General features: G+C 32.9%; 1 protein-coding gene across 1 annotated transcript in view; it reads left to right on the forward strand.

Moving 5' to 3' along the window:
• Positions 1-6,699: 6,699 nt before the first annotated feature.
• LOC123309465 (transient receptor potential protein-like) overlaps positions 6,700-20,289 on the forward strand; it is a 60,665-nt gene continuing 47,075 nt past the window's right edge. The window contains exons 1-9 of the mRNA XM_044892603.1: positions 6,700-6,913; positions 9,263-9,407; positions 10,611-10,706; positions 10,766-10,908; positions 11,607-11,808; positions 11,871-12,041; positions 15,332-15,566; positions 15,627-15,779; positions 20,094-20,239. Coding sequence (XP_044748538.1) covers positions 6,750-6,913; positions 9,263-9,407; positions 10,611-10,706; positions 10,766-10,908; positions 11,607-11,808; positions 11,871-12,041; positions 15,332-15,566; positions 15,627-15,779; positions 20,094-20,239 — 1,455 coding nt within the window. The 5' untranslated portion in view covers positions 6,700-6,749. The remainder of the gene's footprint in view (positions 6,914-9,262; positions 9,408-10,610; positions 10,707-10,765; positions 10,909-11,606; positions 11,809-11,870; positions 12,042-15,331; positions 15,567-15,626; positions 15,780-20,093; positions 20,240-20,289) is intronic.

A 20,289-nucleotide genomic window follows, 5' to 3' on the forward strand; every position in this document is an offset into this window, starting at 1 on the left:
ATGTCAATTTGAATCTTTTCATCCACGCAAGTTGCTGTATGCAGGAAGCATCCCATGCACGAAAGGGTCACCAAAGGAACCACATGCGATGGAGGTCGAGCAGTTTGAAACTGATACATCGAATACTGATGGTAAGTCTTTCTAGATATCTGCAATGCATAACTGAATTCATTACTCCTTTATCATATATTGAATGCATATCTTTTTTATATGCAGGAAGCATTCCGTTCATGGAGGGGTCACATTAAATGGAAAGCAAGCAGATTGAAAGTGTTACGACAAATACTGATGGTAAGTCATCCTAGATATCTGTGACAAAAATAATTGAACGAATTATCATCTTATATATGAGAAAATTTATGCAATATATTGAATTAATTGTTTTATTATGAAAGTAGATTACAAGAACTTCCCCTTTTTCAGATATTCTTTCGAGTGTACCTGAAAGAAGTTCACACACTCTGTAGAGTACTTCCAAGTCTTTCCCCAGAAGTGATAGAAAGATCCGAACACTGAAATTAACAATCAACTCCTTGGAATGCAAAATATATGGTACCTATATCGATTAATTGTTCATTTAGATTTCTGATAAAGATTGTACAAATTCAACACATTCTATTGCCTCAAAAAAATTTATTGCATAGAAATAAGAACTTTGATATATAATATTCAATATGTACTTTTGTATCCTTTATTCAAAGCTGTATTATTTGTATACAGGTGTTTTCAAAAGTGAGAATTTCGACACAATTATTCTCACCAGTTGTACATGTCAAAAAAAACCTCACCTTTGAATATACCCTGTAAAATCTTCAATTCTGTCATATTTTTTTATAAATTTCGAATAAAAATATAGCGAATCTAACAGAGTATTTCATTATTATTAATTGATTCAAAACAATGTTTACATAAAAAAAACATCCTGATCACGAAACAAAGCCCTGCTACTGTTTTGTCGCTCAGGATGTTTTTTTCTGGTCTCGACTAAGTCGATATTCGAATCCAATACAAGGAATGAAATTCGAAATTCGCGCCCTTAAATTACAAAGCAGACAACTGTAATTTTACTGTTTGACATTACGATTTCAGCGCCATCTAATTTCTCAGTATGTGAAACACAGGCCCAAAGTGTAGTCGGTTTTTAGTACTAGATTAGTAGGGTCGTTTCCCATCTTCCTACTCTATAATCTTTGATCTACATCTCAGTTCAATTTCAGACAATATGCATGTAAAAATCGAGGAGGTTGGATTACGTTCGAGTTCACCGCAGAATTGATGGCAGCGGAAAATCATAATCCTTTAATAGCAAAAATCATTTGTTTTCTATTGAAATTCGTGCATTTGTACTGAAATATGTGGGGGAAGTTTTAGCACGAAATATTTTTCGTAGTTCTTTGAATACTACATAACAAGGACAATGATTGGGCTCCATTCTGAATGTCCTGGAGACATCCTATATTCCTTTTTTTGTGAAAAATCTAATCTTAGAATTTTGAGGCCAATTTTTTCCAAAATGGTGATGTTTAGAGATTTCGACTGAGAGTACCAAATCACAATTCCTATTATGTTGAGGAACAAAAATAAGGGTTTCAATCACTATTTAGACTATCATTCATCTACAGTCGGAATGTTATTCCAGTTGGTCCTAAATGATTTAGTCGTATAAAGTGACATTTGTGTAGTGTGGTTTATCTTCGAAGAGAATGTCACTTATTCGATAAATTTCTACGGAAAAAATTCGTCCTACAAAGCCGGCTAGTACAGCTAGTTTACCATATCTATAAGTTTTCTCTATTCTGTTTTTGCCCGATTCTATATAGACTATAATATTCTTTAACTGATTGGCTACCGAAGACAACATATTTTGTACCCTATACTCGAGTACACGAATTCTGAAATAGTGTATCAAAAATAAATATGATTTTAATAGTATGAATTATAATGACAAGAGTGCTTTACTAAATCAACCCAAAAACCATCGACGAAAGACTTCTATTCATATTCAAAAAATTTCAGTGATGAATCTTGTGCAACAGTTGGGTAAGAGTTTGTACCGGCGCACACGCCATTTTGCAACGCCTCAATTCGAGTACCTAAATATTGCATTTGGCCACCCCACCATCTCATGGTTTCAAGCCTTAATGTACCTAATACTCTGATCATAAAAATTTATGAGAATTTGTGGTAAGCGGACTCAATATTCCTTCTTCTTTTCTCAATGAAAACGAAGTCTTTATTACAAATTAATACACCTTTTTCATATGCAGGTGATTCAGAAAATGATACTTGAAATTCAGATTAGTAAAGAGTTATTCAGAAAATATAACTTGTAATCTAGAATTGTTGTAATAATTAGAAAACTATGATTGGAAATTTAGATTTGTTAATTGTATTGGAGCTATAGACTCTAAACAAGTATACTCCATTCACTTTTATTTTAGCACTCGGTTGGCCATGGAAATTTGACACATTTCACTCTGTATAGTACGAAAATGTGGGGTTATGAAGCTTGTCAAAACATTTTTGGGTTTTAAATCAACGCTATGTTGCCCGTTCTACGTAAAAGTTTCTGTTATTACGTATTTTATCACAATGTCGAATCTCTTCGGAAAATATGTGACGAACATAATTGAAGTTTATACAAATTGATTGAAGGCATACCAAATCCAGTTATATGCACGGAAAATACAAGAGATCAGTATAACATCATAATATGCATTAGCTTGAGGAGAGTTAATGTTCGATATCTTCTTTGGCAAAAGTTTGAATACGTTGCATCAGTTGTAGATTTCAAAAATATTAACCCGAAGATAAATTCATATTTCATGGCCAACCGACTGCTAAAATAAATCTGAATGGAGTATCGAAATCAGCGAAACTACCTACTGATATTATGATTAAACAATTAAGCAGTGAGGAAGACTTTAACACGGGCTATATAAACGAAAAGAATGAAAAATTTGCTATCGTTGTCCAATATCGGTCACCATTCATAGTGCGTGGGGATGCGACCACAATCCACACCAAACAGCAAATTTTTCTTGCGTCTCTTTGACGTAGAGGCACTCCTCCATCGATCACCGGTCATCTCCAATTTTTTCATTATTGTATTGAGGACTCTGAGGCAGGGCCATGAACATGACTCAACGCACACAATGAACGTTAGGACTTAGGAGAGAAGAGCAATGATTTTGATAATAAATTTTCATAATTTCTACCTAAACATTGTTGTGTCGTATCTAACTGACATGTTAAGATATCAGACAAAATATTATGTATTCATTCCAAATATGGCAGCTATCGCTTTACCAAGATGGCCATTGAGAAACCCTTTATATACGATAAACATGATGAAAATTTGTTGTTCAACAATTTTTTATGTTTCACTAATGAAGGGCAAAATATAGAATTCCCTTTTTTATTCCACGTCCACGCAATATACAAAATTTTTCAGGAGTTCCTGAAATACATTCTCATATCGAGCCTTCGGCAATGGGAACTCTGCGTACACTTATAATAATTGGAATCTGTTTGTGACACTTAGGATTCGAGTGAAGAGTTGACAAAAGTAGCAGCACCACAAATGTTATTTTCAATAGAGGGCTCATTTCGGATATAGCTTTTCCCTTCACGTAGCAAGAAAGATTTATTCCAACAATTATTTAATACTCGACAGTTTTTGCGAGGAGGTTAACATCAAAAGAAAATTTGTGCCGCTTGCTGGCTGGTCAACTCATTCTTTCTGAGTTCTGAATTATTTTATGTCGCGGAAATCAGAGCTGAATGAAATTTATATTTTTTCTCATTTCCCACTATGTATCTTCGGTGAATGTTAACGCAACGACAGAAATCTTTAATCTAGAAAGACCTATAAACTTTCAATATCTTCATAATTAATAATAATTTGAGATAACTGAACATCCACTTGAAAATAGTACAAAATCTTTTTTGAATATTTTCCAATAATTATTTCTATCTAATTTTAACTCACCTCGTACTCGTTTTTCTCCATAACGAGTTACTGAATTATTGACGATAAAGATCAACTGACGTTCGAACACATCCGCAATACGAATATTGTTTCAGAACTAATAGTAGCATAACTGAATCTTTCGTCTTAAGTTACCACAAATGGATACAAAGTTACACATAATAACATTATTGAATTTAGAATATTGGATTAACTAAACTGTCCCCATTATTTCGGTGGGAAAAAAAGGAACGCTTTGAAAGACTATAATTAATTATGGTAATGTCACCACCATCCTTCATGTTTTTGTTTATCAAAGAAGTTCGAAAAGATTAAACCGAACATGTTGCGAATAGAAGTAATGCTAGGTTTTGCCAATTCCCTTCTGAAAAACATGGAAAGATATTTGCAAGCTGGTATATTATAACCCTATTCTAGTTTTTCATGTCTATGAAAATGCCCACCACACAATCATTTTCGCATAAAGCCTAGATAAAGTACACATATACATAACCCAATTGGTTATTTATATATCTCTATCTAATTCGTATAAAGTGTAATACAGGTGAACGGTTATTTATATTACCTATTTTACCTCTAATAGACTGTAATTTAGGTGAAAATTTGAGTTGAAGATTACAGAGCAGTTTTCGAGCTTATTGGTTCTCCTCAGGGCTGCGTACTGACGATAATTGCCACGTGCACATTTGATCTTTTTGAAACCACCACACGTGATCGCCATATGCCAGTTAGATTGCTTACATCGTTAGATCTTAGTTTGAAGGAACGCTGAATTCCTACCACAACGAAAATTGTTTGGATAATATGTACTTTAGTGTTGACACATTCATTTTCAATTGAATTTTTGGGAAGATCTAGTAACAAATCAATTTAGATTTTCTATTACCCAGCTTTCGATAAAAATTTTAAATTGATTTCGTCTTTGGTGTTGGCGTTATTGATATCTTTTTAAATATTATCCTATGTCATATGAGACCTCATTTAAAAGATTTTTCAGTTCACTACTCATCATACTTCACCAAAAAAATATTTTTTTATTGACATATCATTACTTAACAATTTATGACATGTATACAGTTAACGAGAATTCAACTCCGAACATAGGGAATGCCAGATATTACAATCGACTTTATTTCTTCATCGTACCAAATACAAGGACGTCAGTAAAAAAAAATATTCCTTATTAAACATTATGACAGACATAATACACTTGTCTATTGAAATTCATTAACCCAACCAAAGACATAGAGACGTCACAAACTTCGTCTCATTTGGTGAACTTCATTTGAATTTCTTATCCTGAGTGTTGGATAAGAATGAATTCATTCCAAACAATCACAAGAGTTGAAAATTATCTGAGATTTTGTAGGAATTATATAGGTATCCTTATAAATTGGTACATTTATTGACGTCTATTGGTTTCAAATTGTCAAATTAAAATCTTGGGAATTTTTAGTTCGAATATGTTAATAAATGTAAACAGAACAATAAACATTTCGAATTAGGTGATACGGTAACCCCCTCGGAAATGGGACATTGAAATAATGCAATTTATTAGATTACCCTTCGTGAAGAAACCATAATTGAATTTGTTTTATGGAGGTCGAAGAAGACTTACAAGTATCAGAACACAGGACAGTGTTCAGCGATTTCCATTAGTTATAAAATTTTTTCACTTTGCTATCTCGAATGCTTTTACCTAGTAGATCAACACAATTAAAATATTATAACTGCTTATTAAGAAAATCAAGAAACATTTTGAGAAAAAATAAAGTATTCCACAGTCTCAGTCCTCGCAAGATGAGAAAAGGAAGCTGCTGACATTTGTCAGATAATCTCGAATAGTTAGCATGGAGATTTTTCCTGTCAATGGATTAAGGAGACATCGAAAAAATGGCCATAGGCCCAATAGAATAAAAGAGACAAGCAAAAAATAGTCTTAAGAACTATTCAGAATTGAGGTCCTGAAATTAGTAAAAAATGTTTCTCATCACTACTCGATAAAAAACTCTCAACTGCCTAGGTTCACAAAATTTTTGATGAATTAATGGAAACATTCGAAAAAAAAAATAGAGGCAAAAAACGATTTCCGAAAAATTTTATTATGGAGTCGAATCCATCCTGAGTTCTCCGTGATATTATTCGTCATCAATATGTTTTTTGCCACTGTACAAGTTGTCACATTCTTCATTTCGGTTTATCGAAAAGTTTGAAGCTGCAATGTGACTTTTCGTAATCTAGCCAATAATCTCATATTATATTGACTTTTTTCAGCCATTTGAATAAAAATCATACCTTATTACTTCCTCTGCATCAAATCGTTTCGTGGCTAAAGCAAATTCTTCAAAATGGATGTACAGGTTATGAAAAACATTACATAATAAACCATGACTCAAAGCTGGACCAATAAATATGGACGTATACCCTCAACGATATAGTTTTTGACTGATGTGAAGATTAGGGTATAGAACCATTGACAAAAGAAACAAGAAGTGAACGAAAAAATGAATTATTTTTTTCAACCAAAATTTTATTTTTCAAGGAAATTAATGCTTCATACATCACTGAATTTTGAGCTGGAACATATATGTGAAGCATGAAGGGTGGAAAATCAGGTGCGTCATGTGGCTGATCCGTCCCTACATCTATTATAATCCGTACAGCTTACCCATGGGAAAAACACTAATTCGTTTCAATAATGTTCGGGACCTGATAGAAAACGATATCAAAATATCGAGACCGACAATAAAAATCAAACATGGAAACGACCGAATCTCGTCAAAATTTACTGAATTGTAGTGAACAGAAATCTAGTGAAGCTGATTATAATGCCTTGAGAGATCTGCCGGATAAACCGTTATCAGAAATAGAAAAAACTTTTCTACTCCACGCTGAAAGGGGAGATGTAGCCACAGTCAGAAGGTATGTTATAAGTTTTTCGCTCTCACTATTCATGATTTATGATTGAGAAAAACTCCTCATAAAAAATTAATAGATGGCGATTTTTTATTGAGAAAAAGTGGAGTTAACATACGCATATCAATTTATTTCAATGGTCAGTTGAGTTAAATTTGAAATTAATTTCGGAAAATGATATGAAATAAGTGTCGAAAAAAGCCAATCGATTAAAGAATTACGATGTTTTCAGAATTATCTGTTCAATCTAAAGTGCATGAGTGATTTGTTGTACAAGGTATTCAGGTATTCAGTTTAGGAACAATGAGTATCAATTCATTTTTTTTATTCCATTTTGAAGTTCAAAGACGAAAATATTCAACTCATAGCAACATGGGTAAGTTGATGTTTATCCATTCAGTGAAATAAAAAATTTTTAATTCACAACTGTAACTGTAATAAAATAACATGAAAATGAGTGGAAAAACGTCATCTTGTTCTTGATGCTATGTATCAAATAATGCCCTATATAGCAATAATTAACCGAAGCATCTTTCATGTCATTTCATAATTCTCTGGAAATTGTTATCATTTGAATTTTGATGAAAATGAAATGAAATTTTGTATACAACAAGTGGATTCAATTTTCTTCTCATAAATAAATATTCTTTTAACTTACTTGTTGTATAAATAACTACTAGGTATATTGATCAAGATTATGTGTCTAAGAATAATGTGAACATATTTAATTTTGTGTTTTATTATTTTCATATTGTAGTATTTTGTTTGTTATTATTCCCTCATTTATTATTTATTTTTTTATAACATTCTATGCATTTTGAATTTTTATAGTCCTGATATTGACATTATTACTTTTCAAAAGTTTTCGAAATTCGTTCAACTTGATCGGCATTATACCACAGGATGTCCCATTTCTTTACTTTGCTACCTGTAGTGGTTAAGTAATCCATTCTAGTGAAAATCAGGATGATCAACTTGTAGCAATGAAAAATGAAGTCACAGAATAGCTAAATTTAAGATATATCCGATTTTGACCGTTGAGAAGAACATCGTGTTTTTAGATAATTCTTTGTATTACTAAAATTCAGTTACAAATAAAAAATAACAGAATAGCATAGAATAGAAGACTGTTTTATTTCCCAAATCATCGACAGTCACATGGCATACAAAGAAGGGGAAACAAGTCAAAATAACAAATGATAACATCAACATTAGAAACTTTAGTACAACAATTTTTCGCAATAACTTTTGAATTAACATATTGTGTATGGCTCACATTTAACTATATTCTAAAAAATGGATATTTTGAAAATTCTAAAGTCATTCATAGTCCTTATCATTCTCGGCAAGCAGTTTAATAGTTTTATGATCATTTATAAAGTGCTTTCTTCAGTCATTGAATATTTATGGACTGGAAAAAAAATCATTTATCCTATAAGTGCCATTGGTATTTTTGAGGTATTATTGTTTTTACAAAAAAACAATAATACCCTCTAAATGTACAAACCTACCATTGTAAGAATGTCATTCCTTCTGAAAACACCCCGACAGGATTCTCTGAAACATCTAGTAGGTAACTGTTTTCAAACTAATTAGGTATAAGAGATTTAAGTGAAAAAGAATAAAGTATTGAAATATTGATGATGGGTGGTTATGGTAATCGTGGTATAATCGACGTCTGAAGGGGAATGTAGAATGATTTATTGATATTTTTTTTCGAAGCTTACAAATATATGCAGGCTGAAACATTCAAATGAAAAAAATTGAGATTATTTCTGATGAAAGCGAAAGTTGCATCCGATGCATTATCCTCATACTTGCCTACAACGATTTGTAAATATGGTCTTTTTCGTTTTAAAGATATTTATTGGTTCCATACTCTATCCGAACCCTTTATATTTATTATAATTATTTGTTTTTTTTTCAATTTCAACGAATAACTGGATCAATAAGTTCATGATGGATACTTATTTTTTTACAACAAGAAAATTCCTGATTTCACAAAGCTTGTATGAAAGATTTCATTTTATTTTGAGTTGAACTGAAATATTTTTTGAGCAAAATTTTCATTTACTTCTGTGATGTAAGGGATGATAATTCTATAAAATATTTACTCATTTGATATTTGAGATACTTATTTTATGGTGAGTTTATGCAGAGTTACTACCAACTTATACCTACGAAAGGGTCCAATCTAATTGGCAGATGGCATCCTCGTGTTTGCTTCCTAGGTATTAGTCCTTAGATGATCTATATAAACTCACCATTAACTTTTCCAGAACAGAACTGAGTAGGTTCCCTTTTTAATTTTTTCAATAATTTCAATATGAGTTTTATAAATCCGTTTTTCCATAGGATAATCGACGAATACAAGGAATTCAAAGAAGAATTCGACATCAACTGTGTAGATGCTCTTAATAGATCAGCATTAATAAGTGCCATCGAGAACGAAAATATCGATTTGATAAAAGTGCTTCTCGAGAAAGGAATCTCTGTAAAAGTGAGTTAAGTTTTATAGTTCTCCTTAGTTTTCCACCTTTAAAATATACTATGTAGCTTATAATTAAATATTTCTCTTGAAAATGTGAAAATTTAAGTGCAATAAGCTCAATGTGAAATTCACTCCATTATTTTGAATCGGAAAATGACATTGAAATTTGAAGTTCGGTTCAGGTGAATCGCTCGGAATATGAGCGGTACCGCTGTAGCCGAATGTCTGTAATTTTCGAATTACACTTGAAATTTTTAGGGCTCATTCACAATAGAAAGTAAGTTGTAACTCTATGCAACGTTGTCGTGATTGGTATGGTGTTCACAATGCAAGCGTAACTCAAAAAATGTCAAAATTTCATCAACTGTTAAAGTATTATTTATGTTCCAACAACGAATATAAAGCTGTATTTTGGCATTGAACCGTGTTCGAAAATATTTTCAAAATATATTCTGTATTATCGACGTCACTAGTTCAATCTTCGCCAAAATGAATTGATTTGCGGTTCGAATTAGGCCAGAAATGACTCTAACGAGATAGAGTCACTGTAGCCAGAATCTGCTTTCAATATTCACGAAATATTTTTTTAAAATGTTCACGCCAAATATAGTTTAAGTTTATTCCGTATAATAAATGAAGCTGTGTGATATGATAAAATCTTAAGTTGGACAAATCGAATTCATCAGAACTCAAGATTTGTTAATTACAACCTATATTATCTAATGTTTCAATCGAACTTCCCTCTGTTTCTACGTAGAATAATGGATTAATGAAAAATGAAGATTGTAATTGGAAAATCTTGAGTTTTGATGAACTCGATTAATTCATTTTGCTCATTCTCTCGTAAACACCCTGTACATTGTAGGTTCAACGAGCAAACAGTGTGATATTTCTAGGTAATAGAATATATGAAATTGCTGAAGATTCTTAGGAAAACGCTCTTCAGCAGAAATATTTCAAAAAGTGTGACTCCTTTTTCCAATTTTTTTCAAAATATCTACAACGGACACTATTGTAAGTGGCTATCAAATCAGCTACCTAACGATACAAAAATATACTGGGAGTGCCATTCGAAATAGGATGTTCAATATATGGATTTTTCATCGCTTTCGTTTTGAATTTGAACAAGTGCGCAAAAGCTCCTGATGACTTTATGTCAGTAGGTACTTTCCTTTTTTTTTAATCACCTCAGAAAATCTCCGTTATTTACAGGATGGTCTCCTACACGCCATCAAAGAGGAGTATGTTGAAGCAGTGGAAGTCCTTCTTCTATATGAGGAGAAACATCACATTCCGGGAGAACCTTATGTGAGAATTTTTTTCTAATATTATGATATAACCATGGATGTCTCATTGGATCATTTCAGAGTTGGGAGAGGGTGGACAGATGCTCATCAACTTTCACTGCAGACATAACACCTCTAATTTTGGCAGCTCATAAGAATAATTTTGAGATTATCAAGATCCTTCTTGATAGAGGGGCTACTTTGCCGATGCCTCACGACGTAAGGTAGTAATCTCTTAATGAGAATATTTTTATTGAAGTGACAAAAAAATTTTTTTTGTTCTTGAAGAAAACATATTTTTTCTTATTGAAAAATTTTCAACTATATTGAATAGTATGCTTTTTGAGTGCTTACACGATGTTGAGAGGTTGTTCCATTTTTTTAGTTTTTGCAATGTCTCTTATAGCCAATTTCACCATACGGTTATTAACTCTGCTTAACTTAAACTCAGATCGAAATTCAAAAAAACTCCTTCTAAGGTTGTTAACTGCCATAAACATATAGGTAATATATAAACATATCTGCTCTATAAGTCACAGTTTTTGTGCTACATGTAGCAATTCTGAAAATTTGTAATTTTCAGTAGCTAACTGAACTTTTTTTTGCGTTTTGAAGTTTTTGATATATATTGACAATTCTTTTTTTGTTTCGATTCTTCCACTGAGAACTCCCTGAAATATTACGATTATTCTCTATTCTTTTATTCAATTGAATACTCGAAATGTATTCTGATATTGTTTTCCTCAAAAAATCTTGAATTGGTGATGGTATTGCTACCGTGCCTTGATATACGCTCCTTTCCCACCATGTAAATGGCTAATCGTTAATCTTACATATTTTATATTTAGTTTGCAATAAAATTTCACATGTTACGTTCACCAAACACTAAAACAGTATTGTAAAACAGTTTTGTAATTTGTAGGTGTGGCTGTGACGAATGCGTAGCTTCTAGCAGTGCGGATTCATTGCAACACTCTCAATCTAGAATAAATGCTTACAGAGCATTAACAGCACCTTCTTTGATCGCACTTTCATCCAACGATCCTATACTTACAGCGTTTCAGCTGTCATGGGATCTTAGAAGGCTGAGCAGAATGGAAACCGAATTTAGAGCTGAATATAATGTAAGGAATTTATTTTAGTAACTAGAATAAAACATTTATTGGCTCGTTTTTTCAATTTTCAGGAAATGAGAGGTAAGGTACAAACATTCGCCACAGCACTACTGCACCATGTGAGGAGCTCTTACGAGTTAGAAGTTATGCTAAACTATGACCCAACCGGTGAAACGTGGGATCCAGGGGACCATCAGACTCTCGAAAGGCTTAAACTCGCCATAAAATATAAACAGAAACAGGTAGGTTTTTCCAGCCAGCTATACTCATACCTAGATGTCGACATTTGGTAGAAACAAATTTTCTGGGCTTTCTGCTTAAGGTCGTAATCGACAAGTCTAAAAGTGTGAATTTTGGATATCTTATCCTCAGCCAACACTTAAAGGGACCTATCAAAGTGGTTACTGTAAGGGGTTTTCAAAACATTAAAATTTGCCGAAACTGCACATCCAAACATGCACCTAGTTATTTTCAATTAAAATATTCCGATTTTGTTTCAAAAATTATAATATTTACCAAATTCAACTTTTTACTTTGAAAAAAGAAGTTTTCAGTATAACAATTTTGCTTATTATTTACATCACATAAAGCCCGTTTGTAACAGCCGAAAATCCTCTGGAGAATTCCTTACAAAATTTTGGCTAGAAAACGGCAGAGATTATTTTGTATGCAACTGAACAGTGTATTCTACCAAAAGTGCGTATTCAACTGTAAAGAATTCACGGCACAGGAATTCACGAGTAAATTCTCTAGAGAATTCTCGGCTGTTGCAAACGGGATTAAAAAGGGAATGTAAACAAAAAAAATTATGCAGATTTTAATTGTCCAGTAAATGAATGTTATCGGTTCGCAACTCTTTGAATAATCAGAACAATAATGGATTTACTTAAAGTTTTGATAGATAACGGAGAATAGCACGAGCAACAAAAGTAACCCTTTCTTTTTAGGTTGGTTCCCTGTCCTTCGCGGTGGTGAAAAAATTTTCGGTCACAATAAGTCCAAGAAAGGGATAGATAAAGGAATTAATTTTGAGCAAAGAATAATGATATGAATTTGTTTTTTCGATTAATCAACACTCTTCGATGTATTGGCGATTAGAATCTGAGATTTTTTCATCGGAAAAAAACACAGTTCAGGAGGATTTCCCCAAAAACTAAACGTTTGGTCGGTAAATTTGTATTGAAAAAAGTTGTAGCCCATTGAAAAACGAACAATGATACCGATATGAATTCCCGAACTAAGAGAAATAGCAGGAAAACTCGGGGAAGACACCTAAAATATTTTTGGAAGTAATTGAGAAGAGCTTAAGAATGAGCTCATTTGAAAGTTAATTGTGCAGAAATTTACAGAAGTACCTATAAACAATAAATTTACATATTAAGGAGTTTTGACACTCTTAAATATCCGCGTTTGAAATAAAAACTTGTTCCAAGAGAAGAAAAATTTTTATGGTTTGAAAAAATTCTTTCGATTATCGAATTACCAAAAACTGATGCAGAAACGATAAAATAGCGAAAATTGAAAATTCAGGATCTTTGCTTTACAATGAATTAGTTGTTTTCAGTTCATTCTAGAATCTATTCAGATTGAGATATAAACTTTTGAAGTTTTCATGATGAATTTCCCCATTCAATTGAAAGTGATCTTTTTACTGTTGAAGTTATAAGCTGACTATCGTCAGTCAGAAAAAAGATAATTTCAATGACACTCTGTGAAAACTGCAATAAACTTTCTTCTAGACGTCAGTGATTTCAAAAGAACTACACGACATTACAAGCTTTACCGGTAAAACGAAGGAGAGTAAAATAGATTGCTATATCAGGTATTCTGCATAGAGCCCATCCCCACACTATACATACCAAAATTTTCTTGTTCTTTTCTTCAGCTGAATATGAGGTCTTCGCTTAATTTATCCTACAATATATGTAGGTACCGTAGATTCAGGTGAGTTGGGACGATTGTTGAATTCAACTTGTCATATTTTCAAAACGGTGACCTATGTTTATCTGAAAAAGAGGTTCGAATATGCTTTATGTCTCAGACTATTGATAAGGATATATACCATACTTAAGAATTCGGATATAAATTTTGAAAAAAAATAAAATATACTTGTTCCAAGTCACCCACCGATTTGGGAGGCTTAGGACACAAGTTAAAATCTATTGATTTCCCTAATGAAATAGGTGACTTGGGACAGTGAATAGTATTGAAAAATTAGAATTTGTGATTATATAGTTGGAATTCGGTAAGGAAATTAAATGATAAAGCCCTATTACAGCGAAAGTAAATATATTGCAACTTAAATGTAAAAAAACTAAACAAAACAAGGAAACTTTGATTTCTCTAATTATTTGCTGATTTCTTTGTGGAAATAACGTAAATAATAATATCCTGCGAAAAGTCGGCATATGTCATGCTGCCAATGAGCCGCTTGTATCTATTCGGCAGTGTCCCAAGTCACTCTATGAAACAACAAAATAAATGAATGAGATCCGTGTTGCCGTTTGATTTGTAAACAACCTTGTTTCATGACATATCTAAAATACCAATATCCCACGTATCCAGAAAAAAATTTACACATGCAAAAAGTGAAACACATGTATAGGACTCTAGAAAGTAGTAGTAAAAAGTGCCATAAGAAACGCGCTTTTACTCTCCCGAATTCGTAAATTTTTCCTGTCAATCCAAACGCTCTGGACACGGCAAACTCAACAGGACTTAATCGTTAAACTAGCCGAAAAGACGCTACACAATCTTATAAGTTTGTCCCTTCACTCATAAATGGTAAGAAACAAAGAAATCTGCATGGGGGGTAATTGTCCCAAGTTACAGGACTGTCCCAAGTCACCCGAATCTACCGGTACATAACTACGTAATATGTATTATTTTCTCTTAGCTGGGTAATCTAAATATAATAAATGAGTGAAAATTATTTTCGTTGATTTTGCTCGTTAAGCAGAAATATGCTCATTATGAAAAATAATGCTTTCCCAAGTGTTGTGTAATGCGATTCATTCAAAAAGTTGCAAAGTAATTCAGTAAAACAGGCGCCTGGCTTATCACCTGTTTCAATAAAGTATTTAAATATGTTAACCGAATCTTGGGGTATAAATTTTGCCAAATTTCACCATCATATTCATAGGTTACGGAAGCGTTGCCACTCTCTATCCCTATGACAGTTTGATAGGCATGTGAAGAGTGATACATTATTGTGAAGCTTGAAATGACTTCTTCCAAGTAATATTTTAGTTTTTTCTATATAAATACGGGTCATTTTCATCCCTAAAAAATAACAGCACTCATCGAAATAGGGTCACTTCTAAATTTTCATTCAAATCGATGCAGAATTAATAAGTTTAGGGTTTAGGTATTCAAATATTTCACCGTCGTTTACTGGACTATTATAATTCGAACAACTACTTACATTAAATTACTGTTTCGTTTACCTATAATAAGAATAACAAATGAAGTTACAAAAAATTATTGAAATAAAAATAGTATATGTTTCGAAAATTTTTACTTTTTTTTACAGTTCGTTGCTCATCCTAACGTTCAGCAATTATTGGCAGCAATTTGGTACGAAGGTCTCCCAGGTTTCCGAAGGAAAAAGTTGGTAGGACAAGCAATTCAAGTAGCCAAGCTCGGTGCCATGTTCCCAGTTTATTGTACCGTTTATATTTTCGCCCCCGACTCAACGATGGGATCGTTCATGAATAAACCATTCGTGAAGTTCATTTGTAATTCAAGTTCATACGCGTTTTTTTTGAGTGAGTATTATTAGGTTATCTCATTGAATTCCCATGAAAAGAACATACGTATTTTTGAAGTGTTGCTTGGTGCCGCCTCACAGAGGGTGGAGATTTTGTTTTTGGAACTTTTCGGAAACGAGTGGATGAGAGCTTTGGTGCAGGAATGGAAGAAGAGGGAGCGTGGTGCTTGGCCTGGACTGGCAGAATATGGAGTCATCATATATGTTATAGGTAATAATGCAATTTAGAGCCTAACGAGTCGCAAGAAAATCCTAACGAAAATAATTCGCATACGGGTATCAAAGTGTCAAAAACATAAGTTCTCAAACACTTGGTTTTCCTCTATTTCGAATATGAGTTGTGCCTCTGAAGCATCTTAATTTCTCGAGGTAAGTATGCAGCTGGAAATTTGCGAAGATATTGATAGAGTGGTCCAACGAAAATTAAACACCTCGATTTTCCGAATTTAAAATGAAAATGTGAAAAATCGCTCGGAGACGTCAATTTTTTCGCTGTTTTCATCCCCGTAACTTCAACCCCATAACGAGGGTGAGCACAACCCCTTGATTTTGAATAGGGATGAGGGGTATTGCGATAACTAATTCTGAAGATCGTATCGAGTACTATCTGACCCTGAAGTTTCGCTTCAAAATATCCATCATAATGAAATAACAGCGAAAATAGTGAAAGAGACTATGTGAAATTTATCTCGAGAATATTATTCGTATCCGACACATTTCAAAGTATTTAGTAGTTATGTTGTTCAATTTCTTATCCAAAAGAGTATTAATTTTTTGTCCACAAAAGTAGACGAACCATTTTTTTGATTTACTTTTTGTATATCGTGAATTTTCAAAAACGTTGCAAGTGTGTCAAAGCAATTTTAAATTTTAAGTAGAATTGAAATAGTGTATTCCGCAGAAGAAAGGGTGGAAATAACGAGTCGGCGCGAAAAACGGAAACAAAAAGAGGGTGAATAAAAGAGACGAGGTGAGGGACGTGGCTGTCTCAGGTCATATAGCAATGGATCCGATCTTTAGTACTAGGAGAAAGGATAATCAAAACTACACGTTCGATGTTTGTTTTTCGGACCAGTATCCATTTTACCTTATGGGAATTGTAAACCGGCATAACTGTCGGTATTGATCAGATGAAAATTCAAGATTATTTCGCGAGGTGCATGTTCAGGTGCCCCAAAAATTAAATGTTTGGGCGAGTATTTATAACTCGGAATCTGTTGATTTTCGGTTATCAATAAATATGGCCAAAACGAAGGCAAATGAGTCATACTAAAACCTCCTGCAAAGTTTACGTCTAATTTGGAATCGACCTATACATATACGACCTATACAAGCTCTATAACAAACTTTGACAGAAGGTAGATGTGCTTCTTTTGACCATTTTTTTTCCCTATCAACATAGGTCCGATTCACTTTCGTTTAGGAGTTACAAGCATTTGAAATTTTTTTTTTCATGTTTTTTTTAAGTAGGCTGACAGAAAATATTGGTTGATATGGTAATTGACGTTCTTCAAATAATTCATTTGACACTTGTTTCACTGAAGATGATATCAAAAATAACCATAATTAACATGTATGGGCACTGCAAAATCCATAAGCCACTAGACAAAGACGATGTACGTAGAAGAAGAAGAAGAAGAAAAAGACGATTTCAGAAACGTATCAGTTTTTCATTTTATAAATGCAGATTTGTATACACATTTTTTGTAGCACAACCTTTTTGACTTCATTGATAACTTCAAGTTCAAAATTGTTGGAAATATGTGGTATCAGCACGATGGTGCACCACCACATAAAGAGAGACAAGTAGTCAATTGGCTGAATGAACATTTCCCGAATAAATGTGCAAGTCAAGGAGGACCAATACAATGGCCATCTCGTTCACCTTGTCTAAATCCCTTACGTTTTTATTTATGGGTTCATATGAAGCAGCTTGTTAATCATGTTGAAATCTAATCTCATTAACAATTACTTGATAGAATTCAAGATGTAGCAAACCAAATACGAAACGACCCAAATCTAAGCCGACGAGTAAGGGCATCTTTAGTTCGTCGATATGAATCTTGCTTTCAAGCCGAAGGTGGACACTTTGAACAATCTTTATAGTCCCAAAATTTCCATTGATTATTATGATTTGAACATGAAAATATGATTTTTCAAATGCTTGTATCTTCTAAACAAAAACGAATCGGATAGATATATGTTCATGGGAAAAAAAATTCAGGATAAGGACAGCTACCATCTGTCAAAGTTTGTTATAGAGCTTGTAGAACACCCTGTATAATTAATATGACTTTCATTTAATTTTAATTTCGTACAAAAAAAGATTCATCATTTCAAATTTCAGATTTGACAGGGGAAAATAATCGATGTTGTACAGGGTGATTCAACGCGATGGCCTATAAGACGTTTATGGAGAACTAATATATAACATAATAATGAGCTGAACATTGGCATTTTGGGATTTTGAACATGAACATGAACATTCCTTCTAAAATATTTTCTCACCTTTGCAATTTCCAGTTGTACCGGAAACAACCTACTACTATCTTATTTCAAATATAAAACATAGTATATCTTCGCATCGAAAGAAAGCTCATTTTATGGCAATTACAACAGTGTACCACACCTTGGGTAAAAACTCAACGGTTTATGAATTTATTGGGATTCTTATAAAAAAAATTGTGAAGGCGGAAGATCACACAAGTGACGTGATAGGATTTTAAGTTGGGAAAATCGAATTATTCAGAACTAAAAAGATTTTCAGATTACAACCTACAATTTTCATTTATTAAGTGGATTCTACGTAAGAAGAGTAGTATACTGCTTCCGGAAAATCGAAAACCCGAACATGCAAATTTTCACCACGAAATTGTGAGTAGTTCTCCATAAAAGTCAAATAGGCCAACGTGGTGAATCACCTTGTGTTTGTAATACCTACAGCATTTTACATAGTGCATTCATTTGAACCCCCGTTATGAAAACTGAGGTTTGCGAGCGAACAATTCCTTACAAATGAGTTTTCAACTGGCTCTGCTAAAGAACTGCCCGGTAATTATTTTCAACATTAGCATAAATTGCACGACCATCATGAACAGGCTTATAGCTTCTTCCTAAATAAACGAATTTATCATAACCAACTTTCGGGATGGAAGAATTGAGGGTGAAGGGTAATTTTTAATCTTGCAATCGAATGGTTATTTCATTATGAGAGTACGAGTATTCACCTGTTTCATTTATCTCTGCATTTGATTAATGATTAATCATTTAGGTTCACGAATGTGGAATTTTTAAGAAATATCGGTTGCATCAATCAATTCGTCTACAATCAAAAAATCATTAATTTTCACCACTTATTTCAGTGTTTTCAATATTGAAAAGGAATCTTAAGGCAAATTTTGGTCTATATAGCGTTTAATCTCCTTCGAATGAATGAAGTGAAATGAATGTTGGAAATGTTTGCCTTTTTGGCAAAATTCTTCATAACGTTATTGCATACACGGTTGAACATGTAGAGTGTAGGGCATAAACCTATGACTTCAAATATCCTCCTAACCAAAAGGATTAAGATGTCAAATCGCGAAAACTTTGCTGCCCATTCTTGTCAAAAAAAAAAAAAAACAGGAAATACTTATGATTGCGACAGAGCAGAGCAAGATCTCTTTGCAGTAGTTGTATTAGTTGTTGGATGTGGAAGTCTTTATTGGGAATCCAATGAAGTGAAGAGAATCTGTTGTTATATTACATTTATTGAATTTTTTTTTTGGTTTTGGCCACATTTGGAGAGAGAGCAGCATAGAAAAAAAAAGATCAGTAATCATGTTCGAATCTTGAGCACGAAACCAATATATCCCGGTTACATATTGCCAATTGACACGATATTTTCTTATTTCGATGGAAAATTGGGCACACGATTTATGGCAATCATATTTTCACCTTTTTGATAATAACATTGGACAATCAAGAAGCGTTTTTCTATCCTCTCTATGTTTGATGATTCCCATATATCGCCACTCGATCTGCTGATAATATCAATGTCTCATAATGATAGCCTATGAAGCAGGCTCAGTTCAATTTTTTTAATAAAAATACTATTGCCTTCACTGGGGATAATTTTCTTCCAGACTATGCATAATAGATAAGTGAAGGTGAATAGAGAAAAAATCAGAAGTCAAGAAAAGAGTAGAAGAAAATTTCTGCAAGAAGCCAGTTTTGAACAACATGAAAGATAAAAGAATGATTTCATTAAAATACTTTTGAATTCATAGGTATAATTGGAAAACTTTGTTGTATAAAAGATTAATTGATGGCCGATACTTTGATGTAAATCAATAATTAAACTGAAAAAAAAAATTGATCTATTATGTGTTTTATGAAAGTAGATTAGTGTCCAAAATCTCTTGGTTCGAATTTGTAGCAAATTCTTCCAAAAATTCTAGTAGTCGGTTCTAGTCTACGTCGTGAATGTGTGAATATAATTCAACTGATTTTTTCTAGGTATTGATGTCTCTGTATGGATTTGCAGGTATAATATGGAGTGAAATAAGCGCTTTGTACAAAGATGGATTATTGGAGTATGTGTCCGATTTGTGGAACATACTGGACTTCATTACCAACTTTTTTTATGTTATTTGGTTGGCAGTTAGGATGTCGGCTTGCTTCATCACTTGGGTAAGAGGAAATTTAACTGAATTTAAATTTTAAATTTTTTACGACGTTTT

The sequence above is a fragment of the Coccinella septempunctata genome, chromosome 3, assembly GCF_907165205.1.
Source record: "Coccinella septempunctata chromosome 3, icCocSept1.1, whole genome shotgun sequence".
In the NCBI taxonomy this organism is placed as follows: Eukaryota; Metazoa; Arthropoda; class Insecta; order Coleoptera; family Coccinellidae; genus Coccinella; species Coccinella septempunctata.